This window comes from Parasteatoda tepidariorum, chromosome 6, assembly GCF_043381705.1.
Source record: "Parasteatoda tepidariorum isolate YZ-2023 chromosome 6, CAS_Ptep_4.0, whole genome shotgun sequence".
Classification (NCBI taxonomy): Eukaryota; Metazoa; Arthropoda; class Arachnida; order Araneae; family Theridiidae; genus Parasteatoda; species Parasteatoda tepidariorum.
Window position 1 is genome coordinate 14,879,896 of NC_092209.1, and position 26,433 is coordinate 14,906,328.

A 26,433-nucleotide genomic window follows, 5' to 3' on the forward strand; every position below is an offset into this window, starting at 1 on the left:
GAAAGTTCAAGCTCTTTTGCAAAATTATCTAATTTAAATTCAGACGCATTATGTTGGAAGCCAACCCAGACAGAAGAAAACTAAATTCAATGAATTGTAAATAAGGCATTTCTGATGTGAAAGCTCTTAAAGATGGAGTTGTGAATAGATGAAGTGAAGTGAAGTGAGAAGATAATAAAGATTCGAAAAGAACAATCATAACGATGAATGTATAAAAATGAATTATTTCAAACGATTTGTACCATATTTACCGATTCAAAATGAAACTCATTTTAATTGAACTAGCTTTACAAATAAAATTAATTTACTTGTATTATAAGGATTTTTCAATTTAGAAAAGGATATTATTTAATAGATTATAATACTGGCATGCAATTGAAAAAATAACGTTAGTGCTCCACGATAGATTTCTATAAAAGTGACTTGGCAACTTATTCTGTCTATAGCTATGAGCACTAAAATAGAATTTAAAAAACGAGTAAAAACAAATATTTTAGAAAAAAATTGCTATCAAGTAATAGTTTATCGTACTAAAACATCAAATTCAAAAAAAAACTCAGTTTTGAATTTTTGTTGCTTACGTTGATATTGCATAACATATCATTAGCACACTATTTCCTCCATAAAAAAAATTATCAAACAAGTACCCAGTCTATATAATTATTTTGTATTTCGTGGCAAGGTTTATTGAACATATCTCAAAACGAGTGTTTAAGGAAGTGGATGAAGTACGAAGTACGTGTTAAAGACATACGGCTCAGTACAAAATGCATGTGTCCAGTGTTCAATCCAAATTTAAGAGTTAAGCGAGAAATTTCTTATCTAATTTTCTTTACTTTTTTAAACACTAATACACATAATCGTTACGGGATATCGGGGTCGAGACGGCTAGGTATAAAGCAAATGTAACTATTTAGGCATCTCTCCATTTAAAAAACATTAAGTGGTTTTAAAAAATCTAAATTAGTACACCATCAATTTTATACCCCCATTAAGATTTTTATAGGACCCGTGACAACCTTATAAATAGAACTGTTGACCTTTAATAACTTTTCCAAAAAGATTTATTTTTAAAAATGTACCAAGCGATTGCGATTTATGCAAATGAACACATCACATTACGAATTTATTTGGAAAAATTGGTTTATTCTTTACACAAAGAATAGAAGTTTGAAAATCGGAATCAAATGCTGTATTCTTTTTGTTTAATAGCTTGTGTCTAGTAGCGTGTCCAGCTGTTCTTAAACACGCATTTTGTGCTACATCCATTTTCTTAAACATGTATGTTTTAGTTGCGTCCATTTTCTTAAACACGCATTTTGAGATATGTCCATTTTCTTAAACACGCATTCTGAGTTGCGTCCATTTTCTTAAACACGCATTTTGAGTTGCGTCCATTTTCTTATAGACGCATTTTGAGCTGTATCCATTATCTTAAACACGTGTGCTTGAGATATGCCCATTTTCTTAAACACGCATTTTAAGATGTGTCCATTTTCTTTAACACGCATTTTAAGATGTGTCCATTTACTTGAACGCGAATAAAAACATTTTAAACACGTATTTTGAGCTATGTCAGGAATAAGAAGCTCATCAACGTTTTGTTAGTTAGACAGCAACCTTGAAAACGAGAAAAAACTGGAGATCAAAATTTTTTAACGAAAATAAAATTCAGGAGAGAAAAAAAAAGAGCGCCAGTAAGTGTCATTCCTTTTTTGTCAATTTTTTTCTCGTTAGCACATTATGTAACAACCCGATAAATGTCACCTCTTCAGACACGCAAATAAAGAAGAAGAAAAAAGGTTTAAAAAATATAGTTTCAACTAAATCTCGTATTAGAGAAAAAGAAAATGGACTCACCTCGAATGTTGTGCTGACTATCTTGTCCACAGATGAGAAGTAGTTGTCCCAAAGGACTTGTGTTTGTTGACGAAATGAGTGAACTTTCGTGGGCGGAATGGAACGGATCATGTCCGGAACCTGGAAAAATATCCAAGGAAAAAAAGTCAAGGCAAACATACATATAAAGAATCAATATACCATAGAATTCTGATTCGAGCCTGTTTGTATTTGACAAACTCAAAAAAAGTTCGAAAATAAGCAATAACTTTGACTTATGCTGAGACTTTATTTCAATTGCTCTATTCAATACAAATTTATTACGAAAATTATTGAAATTGGCAAATATAGGAAACAAGATCGGCAAGTTTTGGATGGCTTTATCCATGGGTAAAACCGCCAAAAATTTTCGGTCAAATATTATCAAGAAAAATTGCATTTACGAATTGATAAGAATATAATTATTCTTTATTATATAATTATATATTATTCATTATTTTAAGCAAATTGCAGGTAGTGTTTAAAGTAAAATATAAGATTTTAGTTTCGTTATATAAATTTTTTAAGTGCTAAATATGTCAAGAAGAAAATGTCTTGGGGGGGAAAAACACTTGTGTATATATTTACAAAACTTTACACAATCATTTATAATTAGTTATAAATGCATAATTTATTTTATTTCATAAACATAAATTATACAGAACTAAATGCTAACAAAAAACCTGCTGGAAGCTCTACAGATGTAAAGTTGTTTTAAAGAAGAGTTTTAATAAAAAAAGAACTTCGAAGATTCGAATAATTAATTATGGCTTCATTCATTTACATAAAAAGACAAGGTAATTTAAGATATTTTAAGTTTATAAGTTAAATTTCTAGAAGTGCAGAAAATTTTATAAATTTCTAGTGATTGGTCTTAAGTATCTGTTATTCCATTTCAAGAAATTTTGGCTTTTTTCCAACACGGCTATTATAGATCGGGGAAGTTACATGACATAGACATGGAATTGTTAAAACATCTTCTTACCTGGGAAACACCGATATAATGAAGGATTTCTTAAATTTACGGCAAGTTTTGAATTTTGCGCCATTAGATAATGCCAACGAAAAGGGTTATAATAAAGAGTTACAGTTGATAGTTTAGAGCTATATAAAAAAGAGAGCGCTACACGGACAATTTCGAATATGTACGCAACATCTAAGTCCACTCACATATGAACTGTTATACAACTCCATATAAGATCTATAGGTCCTGTATGAGCTTACTAGGTAACTTAGGTTCGAATCCCTGCGGTGGCTGTTTGAGACGAATGCTTCCCTCGGCTAGCACCGACCACAGTGCTGACATAAAATAACCTCAATGGTAGACGGATCATGGATTAAAAACCCCTTGCCTCGGCCTAATCATGGGAGGCTTTCGTGGTTTCCTTCTCTAGGTAAACCAAATGCGGGTTAGTTACATAAAATCGTCCCTATGGAGTCTAGTTTGTCCTAAAGCTTGATGCAGGAGTTCCCATGTCTCCTGGGTTTGGCTCAAAATTACAAAGCCATGGTTTATAGAATAGATTATAAAATAAAATTCTGCACAGTTTATAAATTAATAAATAAATAAAAAAAATTGATAATAATAAAAAATAAATAAATAAAAAATAAATCGCAAATTTTTTTTTCAAAATTATTTTTTAGATCAATTCTGGAGCATATGTATACAACATAAAACTTTAAAAATGAAATTTGTTCTTTGCAAACAGCAAATGTTGGTTTTGATACAAAGATAAAAGGAAGTCTTAAGAAAGTGTCTCTCCAGTGATAGAAAGAACCATTAAAAGGCTTTTAGGTTTACTAAAAAAGGACTCATTTCAGATATTTTATGCTCTTCCAAGGGGACAGTTCGACTACAGAAGCAACTTAAAAGAACATGCAGCACTATCCCTTTTATCTTGATTAAGAACGAAGAGAGAGGGTTCTTTATGGAATCACTTGTTTACTTGTGTGTTGACGTCAAACTTTTATAGAACGTTTTAAGCAAGAGTTGTTTAATTATAATAATTGCCTTCATATAATTTAACAATAAATATTCGGGCATTAGGGAGTTTTTGTTCTAAATTTAGTTTTCAAGGGTATATCATTTGCATGTAAACTGTTGTTGAATTTTTGTGTATCTTAAAATCATTATTTCTACGAAGAACTAATTAAAATAAACAAATAATAATTTGGTTATTTAATCTAACTAGGCTTCAGCAAAATACTATTTCATAGCATTTTGTCACTTATGAAACCTTTAAAATATGTTATAAGTTTTGTTCCTTGCCTTTTTTAATATTACTATAGTATATTTGCACTAAGGTATATTGTATATTATTGTATTGAATATTGTATTTGTATATTGGCCAGCAAACTATACGAAAAAGCATTATTCAGACGGATTGCATTTATGTACAGTGCGCAAAATAAAGGACGGACCAACCTGAATAACTTTTGATCTAATAATCGGATCTTCACGTTCTAAGTCTGATTCTTACCGGCTTTAAATTGTGACCTCTAATATGCTACTTAATTAGTGCACACGATATTTTAAGCTACGAAATCAGACACAGAAGTGTACTTTTTCTGAATAAACATAATTCTTTTTCGATGGATTCGGATCACTGACCTCTAAAGGGGAGAATCTGCAAACAGGGTAATATGGTCATAGTATTTTGGTCAGGAAATAAATTCAATGTGAATTTTACTTTTTGCATATTTTTCCACATTCCGAGAAGTTTTTTTTAACAAACATATAATTTGTTTATCCAAAGCAGGGGTCTGTTTAGAAGAAATTTGGGTCCGTTAACGGACCCTTCACAAAATATCTTTTCATAAAAACGGACCCTTCACAAGACATTTTAACTTTAAAACGGACCCTNACATTTTTTTTTAACTGTACGGTAAGTTTTAACATAATTTTAAAGAACGGAATTTTACATAACAAAAGACAAAATTGGAGTGAACTCGGTCGAATAGTTCCTATGAAGTTGAATTTTAAAATGCATTTTTAAAAAAAAAAAAATTGATTTATTAGTAACAATTCGATTAATTTCGATTCAATTTTGTATTTTGCCATTTAAGATTGCGTTTTTTAAAATTACGTAAAAAATTAAATACATTTTACAATTTAAAACTGTTTGACTATTATTAAATAAAATAATAAAATATATATTTACTAAAATTTTTGTATGGTATTATATTTGGATAAACTAATTTTATGGTCGCGTTAAAAACATCTGGAAAAATGGTGAAACATACAAAAAGTAAATTCATAGGGACAATATTTCCCAGATTGTCTTCTATATTTTCAGGGGTCTGTCCAGACATTTTGTGAAAGGTCTGTTTTTCGTGAAATTGTGAAAAAATTACCCACATTCTTTCAGCCAGGGTCCGTTTTTATGAATTTGTGCAAATAGGGTCCGTTATTGCAAAGAAAAACTTTTTCAAGGAGTTTTTAAATTGTAAAGACATACAAGATTATGCTCAACACTGTAAAATTTATAATTAAAAAATTAAATTTTCAAATATAAACAGCAATTGCTGCTTCTAAATTAGAGATGCAACCTGCAAATATTTCGCATTTAGCCTATACTGCTGAACGCAGAATATTCATTTCGGACGAATAATGGAAGAATCGTCTGCCGAAGACAAANTAAAATTACGTAAAAAATTAAATACATTTTACAATTTAAAACTGTTTGACTATTATTAAATAAAATAATAAAATATATATTTACTAAAATTTTTGTATGGTATTATATTTGGATAAACGAATTTTATGGTCGCGTTAAAAAGTTCTGGAAATATGGTGAAACATACAAAAAGTAAATTCAACATTAAGGGAACTATGGGGACCATATTTCCCAGATTGTCTTCTATATTTTGGAGGTCAGAAATCAGAATCCATCGAAAGAAAGAATGTTTATGCAGAGAAAGCACATTTTTATTTCTGATTACGTAACTTAAAAAATCGTCTGCAAAAATTAATAAGCATACTTGAGGTTGTCGTCCCCTCACACCATTAAGATTGAGTCCTAGAACGTGAAGATCCGATTATTAAATCAAAAGTTAATCAGGGTGGTCCGTTTATTTTTCGATGCACTGTACAAAGCATATTTAACATGCTATTACACTAAAGGTTTACTTTTCCAAAAGCACAAGAATTAAAAGGACATGGAAAAGGAATATTTTACACATTTAATGCTGTTAAAAATGTGCATATAAAAGCTATAATAGGTTTTATTATAAAAGAAAACCAAACTGAATGGGCATACATATCCAACTCTAAGGAAAATTAACTCTCATTAGCTCCCTGGGAGAGATTTACATTGTTGTTTTGTTTTGGGAAGAATAAGCATAATGGTTTGATATTACTTCATTAAGAACTTCATTCTCTTCAAAAATATACAAATTGGAAATAACAGTCCGCATGTTTCAAGCGCTCAAAAATAGACGCCTTTTCCAAGACTCGCCAGGCGTAAAATATAAGAAACAAAGGTTATAATTTAAGTCTCTTAAAGATCCTATTAGTTTTGATAACCCCTGGTACATTTACTACACTCCTTGTCCATGCGACTTAAGCTATATGGGGTAAACTAAACGCGCTTTAAAATTTAGACTAAAGTAACATGATAGATATGTCTGTTATCAAAAATACAAAAAATCATCAATCGCTGCACATTGTTGGAATCTAGGATTCACTTCAATAATGCCAAAATCATTTTCGCCTCAGTCACATTAACTTATCTTGATACCCTAGAATCTTGTTCTATTCATATGAATGCTGATTCCCTTGTTAAAGATATTAGTTCCTCACCACAGTACATGAAAATGCATTTTACCTTGATTTGCCCCATTCGCTAAATGTAGTTTTTTTTTTTTTTTTTTCAAATTCTGTTTTTCAACCTTTTTTTCTCCCTCCGCTACTGTGGTTATTCCAGTTTATTTATTTTTTTTCATCTTTATTTTTCCATTTTTCGTTGGCAATTTAACGTTTCATATTTTCAAAATTCTTTTGTTTCTTCGTGCTCCAAGTCTGGCAAGTCTTGAAAAATACGCGTTTATTTTTGGCAGCTTGAAACATGTTGACTGTTATTTCAAATTTGTATACTTTTGAATCCAATTAAGTCTTTCATCAAGTAATATCTTACCGCTTCAATTTCTTTAAACTTTATAATGGTCATAAATTCAATAATTAAATTATCAATAACTATCTTGAAAATGGGTGCCGATTTTTGAGCACTTGAAACACATCGACTGTTATTTCCAATTTGTATTTTGAAGCGAATGAAGTTTTTAATCAAGTAATTTTGAAAAACATGGTTTTAAATAATTTTTCTGACCAGGTATCAAAACAAATAGCAAACAATTGATTAAAAACATCATTGTTCTTCAACCACTCTATATAGCGAGTGGAAATGCATTTTACCTTGGTTTGCCCCTCTCTTCCACTATGGTATTTCTTGTTCTGCTTTTAATCTTTTCTCTCTCTCGACTACTGTGGTTTTTCTAGTTTTGTATCTCACCTTTAGTTTTCTATTTTTCGTTTTTTTTTTTTGTTTCTTCTCATTCCCGTCTGGTAGGTCTTGAAAATGAGCTCCTGTTTTCAAGCGCTTGAAACACGTAGACTATTATTTCCAATTCGTAAATTTGTGAAACAAATAAAGTTTTTAATCAAGCAATTTCCAACCGTTTCAGTTTCTTAAGATAATTTATTTAATTTCATAATGGTATGATTCCACATTGTATTTCTATTATTCGATTAGACCCCGTTTGGTCAGATATTAGTAATGATAATAATAAAGATCAAAACTCTCTGACTAATTACAAGAATTGATTAAATTCCAACTTACCAATCTACCATTAAACTTTCCTCAGTACTGCAATATGTAGTATTATTCGGTAAAGTATATTAATTTGAATAATTCAGATACTGAATGCTATGTCTGGTATTAACTATACATTTATTTACCGTTCTCTAAAGTCCTGGGGCAGTCCAGAGATAATGGTCTCTAATCAAATTACAGTTTTCAAATTAATTTTGTTAAAAAGCATTTTAAAAGGTTTACGTTCGTTTAATGCATGTTTGCCGTATCAATTCCTGTTTGATTTACAAACTCCATTAATTAACTTAATTAAGGTTATTCAGTTCTGGTAGTATGAATAGTTTCATTTTGCGGTCAATAGGCTTAATTTTAAAGCAACATTAGCTGATTAATTAGAACTTTATACGTAATGTTTTCAAATTAAAGAATATTAATTATAAATATGAATATCCTTACATTTAGTTCATTTAAGTTTGAATAGTCAAAGTGAAAATTTAATTCTAAAAATTTATAATAAAACCAAAAATAGATTTTTTGATGCTCTATTTACAAGTAGAATACATAGTTAGGTATTTTTTCATACCTAAGTTAGGTATACGTAGTTATGCATAGTTAGTATACATATACGGATATACATAGTTAGGTATTATTTCATATTTATAATTAATTAAAAAAATTAATTATAAATATAAATATCCTTACATTTAGACCATTTAAGTTTGAATTACCTAAGTGCAAAATTTAATTCCAAAACCAAAAATAGATTTTTTGATGCTCTAATTACAAGTAAAATACATAGTTAGGTATTTTTTTCAATTATAAAAGCACTCTAATAGTTTCTAAAATAATCTATTAGATTACTGGAACTATATTTGTACTAAAATATAAAATCCAAAAAATGTATTTGGACTTTCTTTTCATTCATATTCAAAAAATTTATTAATAATTGATTTTATAAATTAAAGAAATTTTAAAGATAAATAACTGTTTCTCTTAGATCTAAATGAATAAGAATTTTTTCTAGAATAACTGTTTCTCTTAGATCTAAATGAATAAGAATTTTTTCTAAGTGCAGATTTGAAAAATCATTATTTTGTGTTTGGAAGATTTTTCCCTTAGATCAGAAAAAGACAGACGTGTTTTATGCTGTATCTCATAACCATAATTTATTAAAATGCAAAATATAATATTTTTCACTTATTTTGACCTAAATTATAGCAAAATAATGAAGTAAAAAAACGTGAACAAAAACTCTGCGTCAAAGGGTTAAATGACTTATCTGAAAAAGTGGTTGTAACATGACTTAGTCTTAGTACCACCCAAACTATTATTCAAACTGACGCCAAAGAAAATAACGCATAGAAAAAAAAATAATAAATCTTGTATTGAAAATAAAATGAAAGAGGGTTAACTATCACAAAGATATAAGGCACAGAAAGAAGAAACTCCAATAACCCTCTTTACACTGAGAAAGCCAACTCTATCGACAGCAGCAAAGAAAAAAAATGAGCCAAAGCAATAAAAAGTTCACCGCAAATAATTCCACCCACTTTCATTTAAACGAAAAAAAAAAGAAGGTATTTTTGGTGTGGAGGAGGGGTTCTTTGCCACCTTCCTGCAGTTGGCACCCTTCCAAATGTCGCCAATTCCTAACAACAAAAGGATGCCAAAAGGAGTGACGAGTGTTTTTCTTGAATCCCTGAGGTGTGGGAATACAGTAAAGAAGCTTAATTAGGGAATCAATAAGCGACCTTAGGCAAAGAACCCTCGATGATCTATTTATTTTTGAAGATGACAAAAGTGGGAGAAAGCTGGAAAACTAATAAGGAAAAAAAAACCTCTTTAAAATGAGGACAACAATACTGTGTTTTAATATAACTTACATTCGTCATCAAATTGAATATCTAATTGTATTGTAAAACAAATAGATTTGAAAAAAAATCTGAAAATCTACGTATTGTAAGATAAAAATCCAGAAGCAATATCGCCGGAAGATTTTGATTTTTTTTTTCCTTTGATAATTGTAAATGTTTTGCGAAAATTATAAAAAAATAAACTAACAACTCTCACTAGTTAAATTAATACCGTACTTTTGAAAGACGAATGATTTTGTTTTGCAAACTAAATTTGGAGGAAAAAGCGAACTTTAATTAAATATTAAAATTTATGTATATTTAGCGAAACAAAAATTGCGAAAAGTGTCCATTTTTTGTAATTTTAATTTTATATCATTTATTTATTTATTATTATTTTTTGCTACTTGGGCATAAATTGTTCTATGCCACTTTCTGCAACGTACGTCGCAATTTTGATCACGTCTTGTTTTTAGGGATAAAAGCATATTTGAAGAAGGTGACAAAAGGCTTTTAAACTACATTCATTGAAAAAATTAGCGAATTTTCTTATAAGTTCTATTTAACTAAACTTTAAAGTTTAGAGCAAAGTTTAAAGATCACAATAACGAAAGACACTAAAGGATATTTGAGTGCGCGTGTGTTTGGAGTGAAAAAAGGTTTCAAGTGCATTTGGCAAGTAACAATGGACAAGTAAAGTTTGGAAGCCTTTTTTGCAGGCGTGATTTCCATGATTACACCATGATGACGAATCTATGATGCGAACAGTTTACATTACCGTTAAAAAAAATTCACTGAATTCACTCTTGAAAAATACTGGACAAAAAAAAAAAAAAAAATGCCGTTAATAACTCTTCAAATACTAAAATTTAGGTAAGCTGAGTTTATATATACAAACAAAATAATTGCCTTTCGGACACTTCACATTTGATTAAACTTTCTTAACATTTTAATTTTACACAAAACAGTCTTTAAAAACATCACTTACCAAACTAATTATCAAAGAAATCAATACTAAATTACTAAAGTAAATTTAAATTAAATTAACAGTCAAATTACAAAAAAATTACGAAAATACTAAATTTCTAAATTGATAATAATTTACTAAAAAATAACTAGTTTAAGACTAGGTTAATGCATAAATTAAATTGATAATCAGCATTAAAAGGCTGGTTTTCCGTTTTGAAATTACCCATACTAATTTAAATAAAGTAATTATATAACAGCAGCCTTGTAATTTAGAACCCTGTCCAGAAGACAAGGGAACTCCTGGATCAAGTATAGGGAGAATTTTTTTTAATGGGACTATCCCGCATATACGTTACATGGAGAGGAAGATCACGAAAGCCTCCCACATTTAGACTAACGGCAAGGGGACTCTACCCCATGATCCATCTACCACTGAGGATATTTTACGACAACACTGTGGTCGGTGCGAGCTGGGTGCGGAATTCGTATCGACCAGCCCTCTCTGGGATTCGAACCCGGTTCACCGCATTGGAGGTGAAAGCCTTATCTCCTGAGCCATCACGGCTCTCAATAAAGTAATTAACAAGTATTACTGAAAATAAGGATTATTAAATTTTAAAGTGCAGTTATTTAAAACTTTTGTACAAATAAAACAGAAAATCAAGACCGCCAACAAACAAACCTTAACACAATCGATCTAGATTTCAATAAAACGTCATTAAATTTTCAAAGCCTTGAAAAAACAAAATACAGTTTGAGAATCGATTTTTAAAAGAAGGAAAGAAATATTGATTTTTTTTTTCTTTAATATTTTTTTTTAATCTTACTTGTATACGAATAAAATTTATTATCAACCAATATAATTTCCGATTAACTTTCATCCCTAAGTTTGCTTTTTCCAGAAGAAAAAAATTAAACTGCGCCAAACAAATAAACAAATTTACAAGATATATTTATATTAGCTAAGCTTATTACAAAGTATGAGAAAAAAAAGAATTTTAACTTTTAAAAACAATATTTAACGAAGGAACAAATTCTGCTTTTAAGAGTTCCAACCTTTTACATTCAATTTCGGTTCGCCAAGAAATGGGAGAGGACTGTCATAAATTTGCCATGGGGCAAATGTATATATATAGTAGAAGGGTATCGATTACTTAATTAAGAGGTTCCTTTCCAGATTACGGGTCCGTAGGGAATAACTTAACATCAGACCCTTTTCGCCCATTCGCTTATTTCTTAAAAGGGTTGCAATAAGGAAAATACATCGCCAAATTGACTGCTTTGGCAATATTTTAAGGGCATTAATAATACTTTTAGTATTTAAGTTTTGAAAATGAGGTAGTGCCAAACAAATATGAATTTTCTAATTTATGATTAGTGACAAAATATTTTCTGCGAAGCACCAATAAAATACTATTTTTAAAAAAGAGCTATTTTTTTACTTTCACTTTTTTTTAAGTGCTCTTTTTAAATTCTTTCGATTTTAATACCACTACTGTGATAAAATACTATACAATAAACCATTAAAAATGCATAACATTATTCTATTAAAAACAGAATTTATTCAAATAAATAGGATTAAAAGAATCCATAGTAATATTTACTTATCTAAAAAAACAAAACAGATAGAAGCAAATTTTAACAAATTTGAAGAAAAACAATGAATTGCCAACTAATGTAATTTAATTCTATATATAAAGTCATTGAATTATGTGTTAAAATTATAATTTTAATTTATTTACGTAATTTTTTGCATCTAAATTGATAATTTTTAACACTTGTGCAAAATCCAATTTAGACGAATCCGTCGCTGAAATCTAATATTTAATAAAATATATTTTCAATAAATGTTATTTTTTCTAAAAATCATCAAAACTAAAATTTTATAATTAAAATTTGAAGTTTTATTAATTATAATCTTTGAATTATCCAATATAATATATAATAACCTTGCGCAAATCCTGTTTCGGGCCAATCCAATATAACAGACAAATCAAATGGAGTTCTGTACTTAAGTAAGAACGCGCCTTAAAAAAATATATCCCACTATCCTCTATTTACGCTTTAACACATAGCACTGAGATTTGTAATCTGGTAATATAGTTACGAAAATATTTTTAAATCATTTTTGAAGACATCTGTAAGTAAATGGACGTTTAATCACGTTGCTTTATGTCACTTTTTGTGTCTTATATTCTTTTTTCCGTGAATCATTGTTTAATTTTGTATTTTCGCTTCGATTTCTTAAATGCTCCTCACACTATTGAATTGATATATTTTGCTTTGGCTATATTAATACAATATTAGAAAGCACTTTAATTTGCAGATATAATCGCGTGAGCTGATGATAAGATATCTTTTCGTTATTTTGCTCTCTAACTTGTCATTTTTTTAAAAAAAATATTTAATGTTGGTAAATATAATGTAATATAAATAAAATGCTGCTAAATATACATGATGTTGCTAAACATAAATAAAATAAAGAACAAGCAACAAGAACGATCTTATTATTATTCAGTAGCTTTACATTAACCGCTCCCCTGATTATCCCGAGTTAACTCGGGTATGCGTATATATCCTCCCGAGAAAACTCAGCAGAATTTGTCAGTACGTTTTGTTTTATCACGTTTTTACTCGGCCGGAAGCAATAAAAGAATGATATTCTGTGATTGGAAGTTTGCCAAGTTTTTCTGTTGGATAGTGTATCCGTACACTGCACACGTGTTTTGTGCATATACAATGGCATATACATTATATATAGTATATACAATGGCCGTTAAATTTACATAGGAAAAAAAAATGCGTATCACTTCTCTAGCCATTGGAGAGTATCACTTTGTATTGTCCCTTGTCAGGGGTCTGATTAGAAGAAATTTGGGTCCGTTAACGGACCCTTCACAAAATATCTTTTCATAAAAATGGACCCTTCACAAAATATCTTTTCATAAAAACGGACCCTTCACAAAATATTTTAACTTAAAAACGGACCCTTCACAAAATGATTTTTCTTTTAATCGGACCCTTCACAAATTTGTTTATCTTCATTATTATTTTGTTAATCGAATAAACCCTTTCCAGGGCAGAAAACAAGAAAGATGGATGTAAACGAATTAAGTTTTGTCTTCGGCAGACGATTCTTCCATTATTCGTCCGAAATTAATATTCTGCGTTCAGCAGTATAGGCTAAATACCAAATATTTGTATGTTGCATCTCTAATTTAGAAGCAGCAATTGTTGTTTATTTTTTAAAATTTAATTTTTTTAATTATAATTTTACAGTGTTGAGCATAATCTTGTATGTCTTTACAATTTAAAAACTCCTTGAAAAAAATTTTTGTTTTGCAATAACGGACCCTATTTGCAGAAATTCACAAAAGCGGACCCTGGTTAAAAGAATGCGACTTAACGTTTATTTTATATTCACAAATTGCGAGCAATTTTTTCACAATTTTACAAAAACGGACCTTTCACAAAATGTCTGGACAGACCCCTGCTTGTTTTAAAATCTATCAAACAAAGACTAATATTTAACTTTTTTTATTTGTAGCAGATAACTCCTGATAGTAAACTGAAGGTAAAGTAAAATGTTTTTAACACATAAAAAAAAAAAAAAAAAAAAATTTCAACTAAAGCTTGTGTATTACGTTTTGTTTTTCTTTGTACTTATTAACAAAATAAAAAAAAATATGATGATTTTCTGCTTTAAAAGAAGAAGAAGAAAAAATTAGTAAGTAAAGCGGATAAGATGTCCAATTTTAATAAGGTCGAAAACGTTAAAATTCAGAGTATTCATACTTTTTTTTAAATCTTTCTTGACTACAAAAATCACGTTTTATAGGAATAACAATTGATTTTGTAGAATAAATAAATAAAAAAAGCATTACCTGTAGTAGAAGCCTCTCATCTGCCCAGACAGTTGCCCTGGACCAATCAACGACGTCACTGAAGGGAAGTTCCCAGCCATTGCTGAGGAGAACGGGTACACAGCCAGCTTGAAGGGCTTCCAGGAAACGGAAAGATCCCAGTCTCCGACCCCTGGGCACAAGACAGAAGGTCGCGTTCTGCAGCAGCACTTGATAATCAAACCTTAAAATAGAAATCACAAAATAAGCTCTTTCTGCAAAACAATTGGAATTAAATAAACGCTTTGAGAAAGGTTAGATTTAAAAGGATTCAATTATATTCACTAAACACTTAATTGCAATTTATAATTTTTTTTTTTCGAAATGTATTAGTAAGAAAATTTGTATATGACCAACAAACAAATTCGCATAAGATCATGACGAAATTCTCAGAAACTGAGACTTAACATAAATTTAATCTAAAATATTTCAAATCATAAAACATTACAATTTTAGTATCATTCGTGTTAGTAAGTATGTGCAGTACATATCATTGCATTCAGCACGTGTGTGAGCGCTTGCCTTTCAACGAGGTGAACCGGGTTCGAATCCCAGCGATGACTGGTTGATACGAATCCCGCACCCAACTCTCACCGACCACAACGCTAAAGTAAAAATATCCTCAGTGGTGGACGAATCATAGGTTAGAGTCCCCTTGCCGACAGGCTAACCGTGGGAGGTTTCCGTGATTTTCCTTATTATGTAAAGCAAATGCAGGTTAGTTTCATTAAAAAAAGTCCTCCACGAAGGCAAATTTCTCCCAATACTTAACCCAAAAGTTCCCTTGTCTTTCGGATTGGGCTCAAAATTACAAGGCTACGGAGTTGAACATTAGTATTAGTGCCCCCGGATGCCCCCTTACGGGGGCGGGACGGGCTTAAGCTTGTTATTAGTAGTGGAACATTAGTAACTCAAAATTGGGTAGGCTGTTTAACGACGGTTATGAAATAAATATGTTCGTAATCAACACATTTGTAAATATGTTAAAATATGATAAAATACAATTTTTTTTTAACATAGCTGCTAATAAGTATAGGAAAAAATCCTGTAGATTTCACGAAATATAAATTTCACGAATATTGCTGCAATAATGCATAATGCACTAAATATTTTTCACATAGGGACTTTTATGGTCATCAAAATAGACAAACTGCAATATTTTCCAGTTATGATTGATATAAATGAAGTTGAAATGCTATGTATTATGTTTACTCATAATTTTGAATAGTGACAGGCATTTAATTCATCAAAGAGAGTTAAAAGACTTTTTAATTATATTTAAAAAGGGAGTTCTGAATAAAAATAAAAGCATTTTAAAACAAACAAAAAAAAAGTTTTAAACTAATTTCTATAAATGACGCTCGCTTCATTATGTATTAGTGATATGCATTTAAATATTCAGGAAAGCAATAATTTGCGCAAAAATGTTATTTATATAAGAAATTTTTTTTAAGGAAGCTTACTCAATTTCAGAGAATTTTCTAAAAATGTACGAAAACCAGGAGAATTTTTACCAAACTAGTAGACCAGGAGAAACTGGCAAAATTCAGTAGAGTTGGCATCGATGTTTTAAATAAGTGTAAATTAAAGTTTATTTTATTTCAAAACTAGCATTGAACAGTCGCGAATTTTAGAGTTTACGACAATCAACGTTCAACTCAGTAGTCTTAATTTCAAACCCAAAGCAAAAGACAAGAAAGAACTTGGACCAAGCAAAGGGACAAACTAGCCTGCATGGACGACTTCTTGAAGGTACTAACTTGCGCTTGCGTTATTTGAAGAAGAAAACCATTCACGGTTAGCCCGACGACAGGGGAGTTCTGCCCTGTCATTTATTCACGGCTGATATTTTGCGTCAGCATTGTGATGATTATAAGCGGGGTACAGAGTTCGTATCAACCAGCCGTAGGTCGGATTCGAACCTATAGCAACGAAACCTATAGCATAGACTACAGCAAAGATCGGGCAAACGCTTCTGTTCTAGTAACGCTTTTGGTCTAGTTTATGAATAGGTAAATCTTTTGTCATGGCGCTTTTGCACTAAATTATGTGAGAGGACCACGTCCGTTGGCAAAGCTGCAACAGTTAAGGAATAAAAATCATGCATTGCCAGTATTTTTTGTGTGAAAGTTTTCTATTAACGAAAACTATAAATTTACAAATACTCATTTCTCCTACAGAGCTCACACTTTTGGAATTTAAATTTATCGAAAAAAAAAAGACCGGTTTCCTAAGATAAATTGTCGATGATTCGCGGCCAAATGCACTGGGATCATTCTTCTACTCCGAAAACTCTTGACTGCCACGTAGTACCTTCATACTCTGAGATTTCCGAAATGTAATGACTCGGCAAAATATATTAAAATTGATAAGTTAATTTAAACTAAAATTAGAACTTTCTCCGAAATATCAAAGTTTTTTTCCTACAAAAATATCACTTATAGAGCCATTTTTCACTAACTTTTTTTCATGTTTCTTTAAAAGGTACATCCCAAATAAGCTCAAATTCATCATCTATGCCGGACGCGTATTGGAATAGACATTTTTTTTTCACAACATACTTGCACGAAATTTTCTCCAGGGAATATTTATATCAACAAGCTTAACTGAAAGAAACGCATAGATGTCACGCTAAATAACCACTTCTAATAAGATAAAAGTCGCCAAATGTTTACTTCTTCAAATAAAAATAGGTATTTTGTAGTCTATTCAGGAAGAATGTCCAATTGTCTTCAGCAGTTATCCCCAAAAATAAGATGGATAATTTGATCCCGGGGACTTTTAGGCTTCCTTCATATTTCTCTTGTTGAAATGGGTAGATGATGAAGTAGAATCACGTAAATCGCCAAATCATTCGCCATTTGGATATATTTTTGGCGACCTCTTGTTCCCACAAAAGAAGAGAAACAATTTTCAGAAGAGAATCACGTAAAACAAAGATTTATTTCTCTCTGCAGATCGTCCGGCTAAAAGGTTATTTTGTTGTGATGATATCATTTGTTGGAGGAAATGTCAAGTACGTTTCGGCTTGCACAAAGAACTCATACAATTTAGCAGTAGCATGTACAATGTATATCAATCTCAATAAAATAAAAACAATGCTACAATAAATATTATTACGTGACGCGAGCCCTTGGATACTAAATATGTTATACGATTTAATAGGCGTAATTCATAAGATAATCATGAGCTACATTTCTAATTTAGTAATCTTGATTTACACAATTTTATTAGAATTTTAATTGGTGACTATATTAAATCGGCTACATTTCTGACATTTGATTATTTTACGTGCTGCCCCTATAAAAAAAACAAAAAACAATGCTATAATAAATATTATTACGTGACGCGAGCCCTTGGATACTAAATATGTTATACGATTTAATAGGCGTAATTCATAAAATAATCATGAGCTACATTTCTAATTTAGTAATCATGATTTCGACAGTTTTATTATAATTTTAATTGGTGATTAAAGTAATTCGGCTCCATTTCTAAGTTTTGATTACTCTACGAGCTGTCCCTATTAAATCCGCAACGTTTCTAATTTAATAATTCTGATTTGAAACAGTGTTTTCACTACAGTGCGAGAACGCGAGAATCTCGCATATTTTTTTATTTTCTCGCATTAAAAAATGATTACCGCGAGAAATTCGCGCATTCTATAAACCAATTTCAAAATTCGCGAATTTCTCGCATTTTGAAAAAAATTTCTCATTTGCGCCATTTAGAATAAAATCCGTTTCACTTTTCTTCCTGGATCTTTTATTATTTTCAACATCTGCCCCATTATCTAGCTTCCCTATTTACCAGTATTGTTCAGAACCTTTAAGAACAACAGAACACCATCCTTCAGAACCATGGAACCTCTTTCAGAACGCATTTCTCTGCAACCACGTGTTTACCGTAGGTAAGGTTTCTTCATGTAAGACGTTAAAAGTTTTTGCTCGTTAATGTAAGATGGACAAATACCTTGTAAAGCCAATATCTTCTACTCCGAAACGGACAAATGAAAATGAAACAAATGTGGGTAGAAGCGATCAAAACGAAACAAATACGCATTTGAGCAACCTAATGAGAATAGCTGATGAAAAAGTAGATGTAGAACATTTTCCATAGGATGATGCAGCAAAAATATTCAATGCTTTAAAAATTAGAAGATGTTAAAAATGCATCATAATTAAAGAAATTTTATTTTTTTTCAAGTCTCTTTACGTGTTTTTTTTTTTAATTTTTGAAATCTCACTTAACTTTTTGAAATCTCACCCTGTTTTTGAGAAAGGGTGAGAAATTCTCACCCATTTTTTTTCTGAGATGAAAACACTGGAATAGCATCATCATTATTTTACATAACATCCCTATTAAATCACCAATGCTCGTAATTAAATAAAAGTGACATTACTTAACATGACGTCACTTTTAAATTGATCATATCCCTAACTTAGTAATCATGATTTAGATAGTTTTATTACATTAGCTATTCTAACTTATCATTATTTTACGTTATGTCCCCATTAATTCCGCAACGTTTTTAATTACACATTTTGTGATTTAGATAATTTCATTATTATTTTACAAAGTATCGCCATTAAATCGCCTACAATTCGAATTTAGCAAAAATGTCGTTATTAAATTGGCTATCTTTCTATTTTAGCTTCATGGTTCAGATAATTTCATCAAAATGCCTTTAATCGATTACATTTCCAATTTAGTAATTATGATTTAGATAATTTAGTAATCATGATATCTCTAATATATCGGCTAAATTTCTAATTTAGCAAACATAATTTAACATTGACGTCTCTTTTAAATTAGCTGAATTCCTAATGCACTTTTCTATCACAATATGGCATAACTGTGACAGAATATCAGTGTAGCTGGGCATCATATCATTTTTTAAGGTTTTGGCAATCGTGGTTGTGAATATTCAACTTCAATAAAAATAAATGAATTAATAAAAAATAATTATAATTAAAAAAACATAATCAGATTTAAAAACTTTCTAGCTCTTATAATTTATTTCTATCGTAAGAGGATATTACAAGACCATTGGATCAAAGAAAATGGTCAAATGATATCTTAGCACCAAATAGCGACACACTTACCAGAAGTATTGTTATACATAAAAATAGCAACGCGCAACTTTATAAACAATGAAATTTCGAATTAAATATTCAAATAACTATTTTATTTTTGATATCATAACAACCATAAATATGTTATTTTATTCCATCTTTGTTGAAAGTCCTGCAGTACAAATTTAAATAAGTATAATACTTAAGTATAATATTTCAAAATTATGCAACAGAAAGTAACGTAAATATTCGAGGTACGAACCGATAAATTATACCCGAAATATTATCCACAGTATAGAATTATTTTATAGTGGATAAATATGACTTCAAATGTTTTAAATTACGTTGAATTACTAAATTTACTTAATTTATTTAAATGCAACTAGAACTTCTTTAAAAAGAATCTTTAGTAAAACAGATTTATTTGCTACATACAAAAAACAAGAAAAATGATAAGGTTTTGTTAAAGAAAAAACAAATAAATAAATAAGAGTATAGCTTATATTCACGTCTTAACCCGATCCGAATTCCATCATGATAAATTTGTCAAATTTGACATCTTTTCCAAAGAAAACTACTCACAATGAAGAATTCGAAAATCATAAAAATTCCTCAAATTTATCTCATCCACAAATACGGGATCAGAAATTTCCCAAAAACTGTATCTAAGAGATGCAATTTTTTACACATTTCCGGAAAAAAAAAGGATCCCTTGTAACGCATAAACGCAGCTATATTTTTTGCACCTTTTACTAGCCTTTCCTTGCAGCATCTCCAAGCGATCGTATGTCTGTCTCATCTTATATCTTTCCGCCAAATTCCTTCAGATGAAGGTGGGGTACCGTGAAATTGCTACTATCCCCCCCCCTTTGCCTTATGGCATCCCCACCCCCACCTTTACAGCTCTGTCATCCGGGGATCTTTACCTGTCAGTCGGAGTGAAGAAAGATACAAAAGATAAAGGCAGTTTTTTCTTTATTGTATCCTTCCGCCGCTTTGTTATTCCATGCCTTTCTGGCCTACCTCTTTTTTCTTCGCGCTTCCGCACATCTCTAGAGAGGAACTTTTTTTTCTTCTTTCTTCTATCCCTCCCTTTCTATCCGTTTCAGTTGTGTAATCTTTTTCATCCGGTTTTTCAACCTATAAGTTTGATTCGAATTGTCACTGGATTTCAGAACACGAACTTTCCGGAGATTATTTATGTATTTCTCTCATTTTCTTCGATATTCGCTATGTCTTTATTTAGTTTTTATTTCAAAGTGTCAAAAATATATCAAGCATTAAAGCGAAAAGTCTTGAAAACTCTATTACATTGTCTCGAGTATCGAGTTTATGTCGTTTCTACAGACATTCCGGTTTAACGTTAGATTTAAAAAAGACAACTGTTGGAGCAAAATTAGTAAAAATAAAAATCGATTTTAATGCGTTTTCAGTATTTAACCCATATATTTTCACTAAAGGTTACAAATTCTATGAACACGGTTTTTAAACAACATTCAATTGCAAAAATTAAAATTGTTTATTAATTTATTTTTCTGTTCAATAACAAATTTAAAACTCTCAGTAATTTTTTCAGTTAAGAAATTTTTAACTTCTGGTGTAAACTCAAAAAGAAGTAATGCCGAATTTCTTTTCCGAACAACTGAATATCTTTATACGAAGTACTAGAAGGAAGAAGAAACAATTTGATAAATTTAGAATTTACTCAGTTTTTATATCATTAAAATAGTTTTTTAATACTGAAAATCTTTTACTTATAATTATACTACTTTTAGTTTTAATGAATTAAGAATTTTAATACAATAAACTCTTCGTGCAAACCAAAATTAACAGCCGAAACTCAAAAACTGACAGCCGAAGAATTGAGTATACAAATCGACAATTTATTTATTAAATATAACTATTACACGAAATTTGTTCCATGATTTTGAAAACAAGTATAATAATTGGGTTTTTCCTTCAAGTTAATGTTAATTCATAATATGTAATTCAGGAAAGTTAGAAAAAATTCCGAATATAAATTTCGGAATTTTATATTTGGAAAAACGAATTTAACACTACAAGACTGAAATACTTGTTAAGAATATTTGTTCAATTAAGAAGGTTTGTTTACAAACACATTTTACTCTTAATAAACAAAGTAGCATTGACAAACAATACTAAAATAAATGTGAAATTTTTTTATTGTTATTTGTATTATTAGAAATCTGTTCTGATCTAATTAACAACATAAGTATGTAGGGTTGATTATTTTAATTTTATAAATAATTTAATCCATGTAGATAGTTTCTAAAATTATATTCCTAAACTTTAGTTCTTTTTTGAAAATTTTCCATAAAAAAATAATATGTATTATAATGCATTAAAATGAAGTTAAGACCGCATAATGCAAGGTCTAAATATACAAATGTACCCTGTAAAAGTGTGTCCCTGCTGAATCAGTGATAACACAGAGAAGCTATACATTGTTCAATGCCAGTTTTAAGTGAACAAAAATGTACCCTGTAAAAGTGTTTCACTGCTATATCAGTAATACTACAGAGAAGCTATTCACGGCTCGAAAATTATTTAGAGCGCCACAACGCCAGTTGTGAATAAACAAATGTACCCTGTAAAAGTGTTTCACTGCTGAGACAGTAACAGCGCAGAAAAGCGTTTCGTAGTTCCGAAGCTTTACCTTCATTTTCTTTCGTTTGATAAAAGCGCGACTTAGCGTGTTTGATAAATTAAAAAAATAATAAATTTGAAAAAATAAAAAAGGGATTATGTTGTAAGGGAATATCTATGTAAGTATAAAGATAAAAATGTAAAAAGACTGTTTTCAAGTAAAATATTCCTGGAAAATACTCAATAAGGAATAATTTATACATAAGTTTGTTTTAATTTTTTTTAATTTATGAGGATAAATATACAGAAAAGAAATCTTTCATACTTATTTTATCATTACATCATTAGAATTATTATTATTATTTGCAATATTAAAATGAAATTTATATTTTTCAGTAAAAATAAGAAATAAAATCAGTATCAGAAAAATCTGTACTGATTTTAATTCCTATTTTTATTGAAAAAAGTACAATAATTTTTGCAGCGATGCCAACTTGCTCCGGACAGCAAATAAATTTTTTCGATTGGTAGTTGATTAATGCGTAATTCTTAGTTTAAAAAATTCAATTTATTAGCTTTTTATGCACCACTATTTCTAAATAATTCGAAAGGTTATATAATTCGCCACTTTGTTTTCGTTAAGCCGTGCTATACCGTTTTAAAAGTAAACAAAATTAGTCAAATACTTGCAAATTTTAGTTTGTAATTGTTTACCATTTTTTAAATAATTATAGCTCGTCCGGAGCGGTTGGCATCTCTGCTTTTTGTTCAAATTATACACTGATAGATATTATAGGGGTAAAATTTTATTTCATTCTAGTAGTTCCCCGTTTCGTGGTAGCACTATAAGTCAAATTTTGATAATAAAAAAATAACATACACATATATTTATATCGATATATTTTAAGCATAAACCTATGCTCATTCAACGTGTAAAAAATAAAAAAATCAAGTAAAATGCTTTATATTTTAAATCATAAAAAATAAAAAAAAACTTTTTAAAAATGAATAAAAAATAAGACATTTTTAATCGTATTCTTCCACCTCTGCAGAGAAAAAAGCACCATAAAAGAAAAAAGAAATTTATAAATATACAAGAAAACTAAATATATAGCATCTTTCTAAGAATACAGGGAAAAAGGAATAAGAAAACACACGTTAAGAATACGAAACAGTCCATTCGTCATTCAGAACTTTTCTTGGGGGAGATTTCCCTTTTAGTTCGGGGTGCCCTGGAGCTCAAAGGAATACGGAAACCACATTTATACCACTTCCGGAACAAAAGAACAAAAAAATAACATTTCGTATTAATAGAATGAAGACATATGACGCTTGTTCTCATGGAAATGGATTACTATAAACTGCATAAAAAATATATGGTAAATATTATTTAGACAATGAGTTTTAGATATCCTCTTGAGAATTAGCGTTCAATGTTTAAGACAATTTAATAGTATACAAATATCTCATTATTAGAATCCAGTGGATTTTTTTTTTCAAAGATGCATTCACATAAAAAAATATTTTCAGATTTTTTCTTTTGCCCGTTCGAATGCTTCGATAAGGCAATTGTCTTTGTAAAAATGTACGAGGCTGTTTTTAAGTAAGGGCCGTTTTGTTGTGTACACTAATAAGTGACGCGTGCCTCGCAACGAGCATTTGCGTCCTGTCCTGGCATTCCTTGGGAACTGTGCTCAGTTGCAGCTGCGTAGGTAACTTGCACGGTCAATTCTGTGTCTTTAAAATTTTCAAGTTTCACAAATCGCCCGCCGCGTATAAGGTACGGTCAGTGATGTGTTTTTAGTCGGCAAAAAACCCGTCTGCTGCATACATTCACGGGCAGATTTGTGAAGCTTACGAAGCTTTCTACTGGCATGCAGACAGGAATTTTTGCTATTCCGTGACGATGACCCTCTTCACAGCTCAATCCCGAGTTTTATTGGACTCTTATGGTTGGGAAGTTTTGGACCAACCCTCAATACAACCCAGACCTCGCGCCAAGTGATTTTCATCTTTTCTGATGTTTCAACCATCATATTTGGAGTAAACCAGTACAACGATGACGAAAACGGTCGTAACCTCTTGGATATTGGAGCAGACAGCAAGTTACAATGAAGAGGGTATTCAAAATTTAGTTGTAAGGTATGATAAATGTTTAAACATACTTGGCAAATATTTTGAAAAAAAAAAGATAAGAGTAAATAGAATCAAAAAATAGATTTGTTTTATGAAAATTTTCTTTCGCTTGGTTTTTATTTTCAAACGGACATTACTGGAACTAAATCGGCCATCTGGCACGAGTTGAAATCATCGAAAAAATTTTGGTTCCTGTTCCTTGGACGTGACACTATAAATCTTCTGATAAATTTACATTATCACGCAAATGTATAAGCGACCAACATTGATGGTAAAAAATCCAGTAGATTTCATGAAATAATATAAATTTCATAAAAATTGTTGCAAAATAAACTAAATATTTTTCTCATAGGGAATTTTTACGGTCACCAAAATTAAAAAACTAATATTTTTCAATTACGATTGAGATTAAATGATCTTGAAATGCTATGTATTATGTTTACGCATAGTTTTGAATAGTAGTAAGCATTAATATGATCAAAGATAGTTAAAAGTCATTTTAATTAATTTAAAAAGGGGGTTCTGAATTTTAAAAAAAAACTAAACATTTAAGAATCAGTTTTAAACTGATTTCTATAAATGAAGCTAAATGCATTACGTATTAGTAATACGTATTCAAATATTTAAGCACGCAGTAATCTGCGCAAAAATGCTATTTTCAATACGGATGTTTTTAAAAAACTTACTCAATTTTAGGGAATTTTCTAAAAATGCACAAAAATCAGGAGAATTATTATTAAATCAGTAGACCAGAAGAAACTGGCAAATTCAGAACTGAAAAAAGCAATTTAGGCATGAGTTATCCAACTACATACTTATGGAAAAATGACAAATAAGTTACAACAAACTTTGAGAAATAAATAAACAAAGTTGATTAATTCCAGAGGTTTAGTTTCTCAGGTTTAAGACATAAAACTTGAGGAAAATTGCCAAAAGTAAACAATGCCAAAACACTTCAAACAAACCTGATGCTCATAAAACAAAGTCGAAACAACGATATAAAGTAACGCCTAAATCAAATTGAGCGTTCGAAAAATGAAACTAAACGCTCAAGATAATCACGCCGCATTTAAAAACGAAAGTAATGAGGTAGCAAACAATAAGTTCTCAAGAAACGAACAAATTCCCTCAAATCTTCCAGCTGCAGAAGAAAGAGTTAAAAACTAAGAAGGTAGAAAGAAGGAGAAAAAAAAAAAAAAAATTGCTGATGTTTTAATATCTTACGAAACATTCCCTCTAGAAAAACCTCAAGAGTAAAAGGATTTCTTGATTACTTTCAAACTTCGCCAAGCAAAGATAAGATACAGCAAAGAAAAAAATATATATATAAACTTAAAATTTTTTTTAAATAAAAAGTTGTTCGGGAGGGGGTGCAAAAAGTGAAAGATTGATGACGTCTGCAACCCACTGTAACTTTTTTTTCGCCATTTTCAATTCTAGAATACTTTTTCTTTGTCTTTTATTTTATTCCCACATCAGTTTGGTTACTTCTTGCCAACACGGCGAGAAAAAGGTACTTCAATCCAAAACAACATTAGAAAGCTATTAAGGAAAAAGCATAAAGGGGTTAAATGATTCGTAGCAAAGGTGTATATTTTTGGCTTTGTTTGCTAGCCGATTATTGTTATTATCACAGTTTCTTTTGTTTTATTATAGTTTTTTAAGCGATTAGCATATGACAACACAGATGGGGTGAATTTATTTCATATTAAGGAATGTTTCTTTTTTCTCTAGCTCCATTTTCATTTGTAAAAGAGGAGTTGGCAATATCAATATTTTAGATAAATAATTCATGCGTTAAAAAACAACAACAAGGCGATGCGATAAACTTTAGTTTGTTATATAATAGTAATAATAATAATACAACACAAAGTTTGTTTTTCTATGGCCCTGTCGTCACGTGAAATAATACTTTTTTCTACGACTGATATTTTTTCAAGTGAATGAATGGAAACATTATTATTTCATAACTGCTGAAAGTTTGCAACAATTATTCATGACTGTTAAATTTATACTTATTACTACTAAATTTATCCTTCTGCTTCTGAATTTATTCTTATTATCTTTTATCCTGTCTGGTGCCGACGCTAATTCGAAAAATGGCACAAGTGAAAAAAAAGCCACAGATTAGTGAAAATAAAAAGCGTTTATGATCTAAATTTTTAAAATATAAAGAGTTACGCCAATCTGAGGTAATTAAAAA

The 26,433-nt window shown here is 30.1% G+C and overlaps 1 protein-coding gene across 1 annotated transcript in view; it reads right to left on the reverse strand.

The window, feature by feature from the left end:
* The window catches only part of LOC107450714 (exostosin glycosyltransferase 1 ttv), a 252,936-nt gene that overhangs the window by 79,793 nt on the left and 146,710 nt on the right, over positions 1-26,433 (reverse strand). Inside the window, exons 2-3 of the mRNA XM_016066575.4 lie at positions 14,395-14,596; positions 1,861-1,980 (exon numbers count right to left, since the gene is read on the reverse strand). Coding sequence (XP_015922061.1) covers positions 1,861-1,980; positions 14,395-14,596 — 322 coding nt within the window. The remainder of the gene's footprint in view (positions 1-1,860; positions 1,981-14,394; positions 14,597-26,433) is intronic.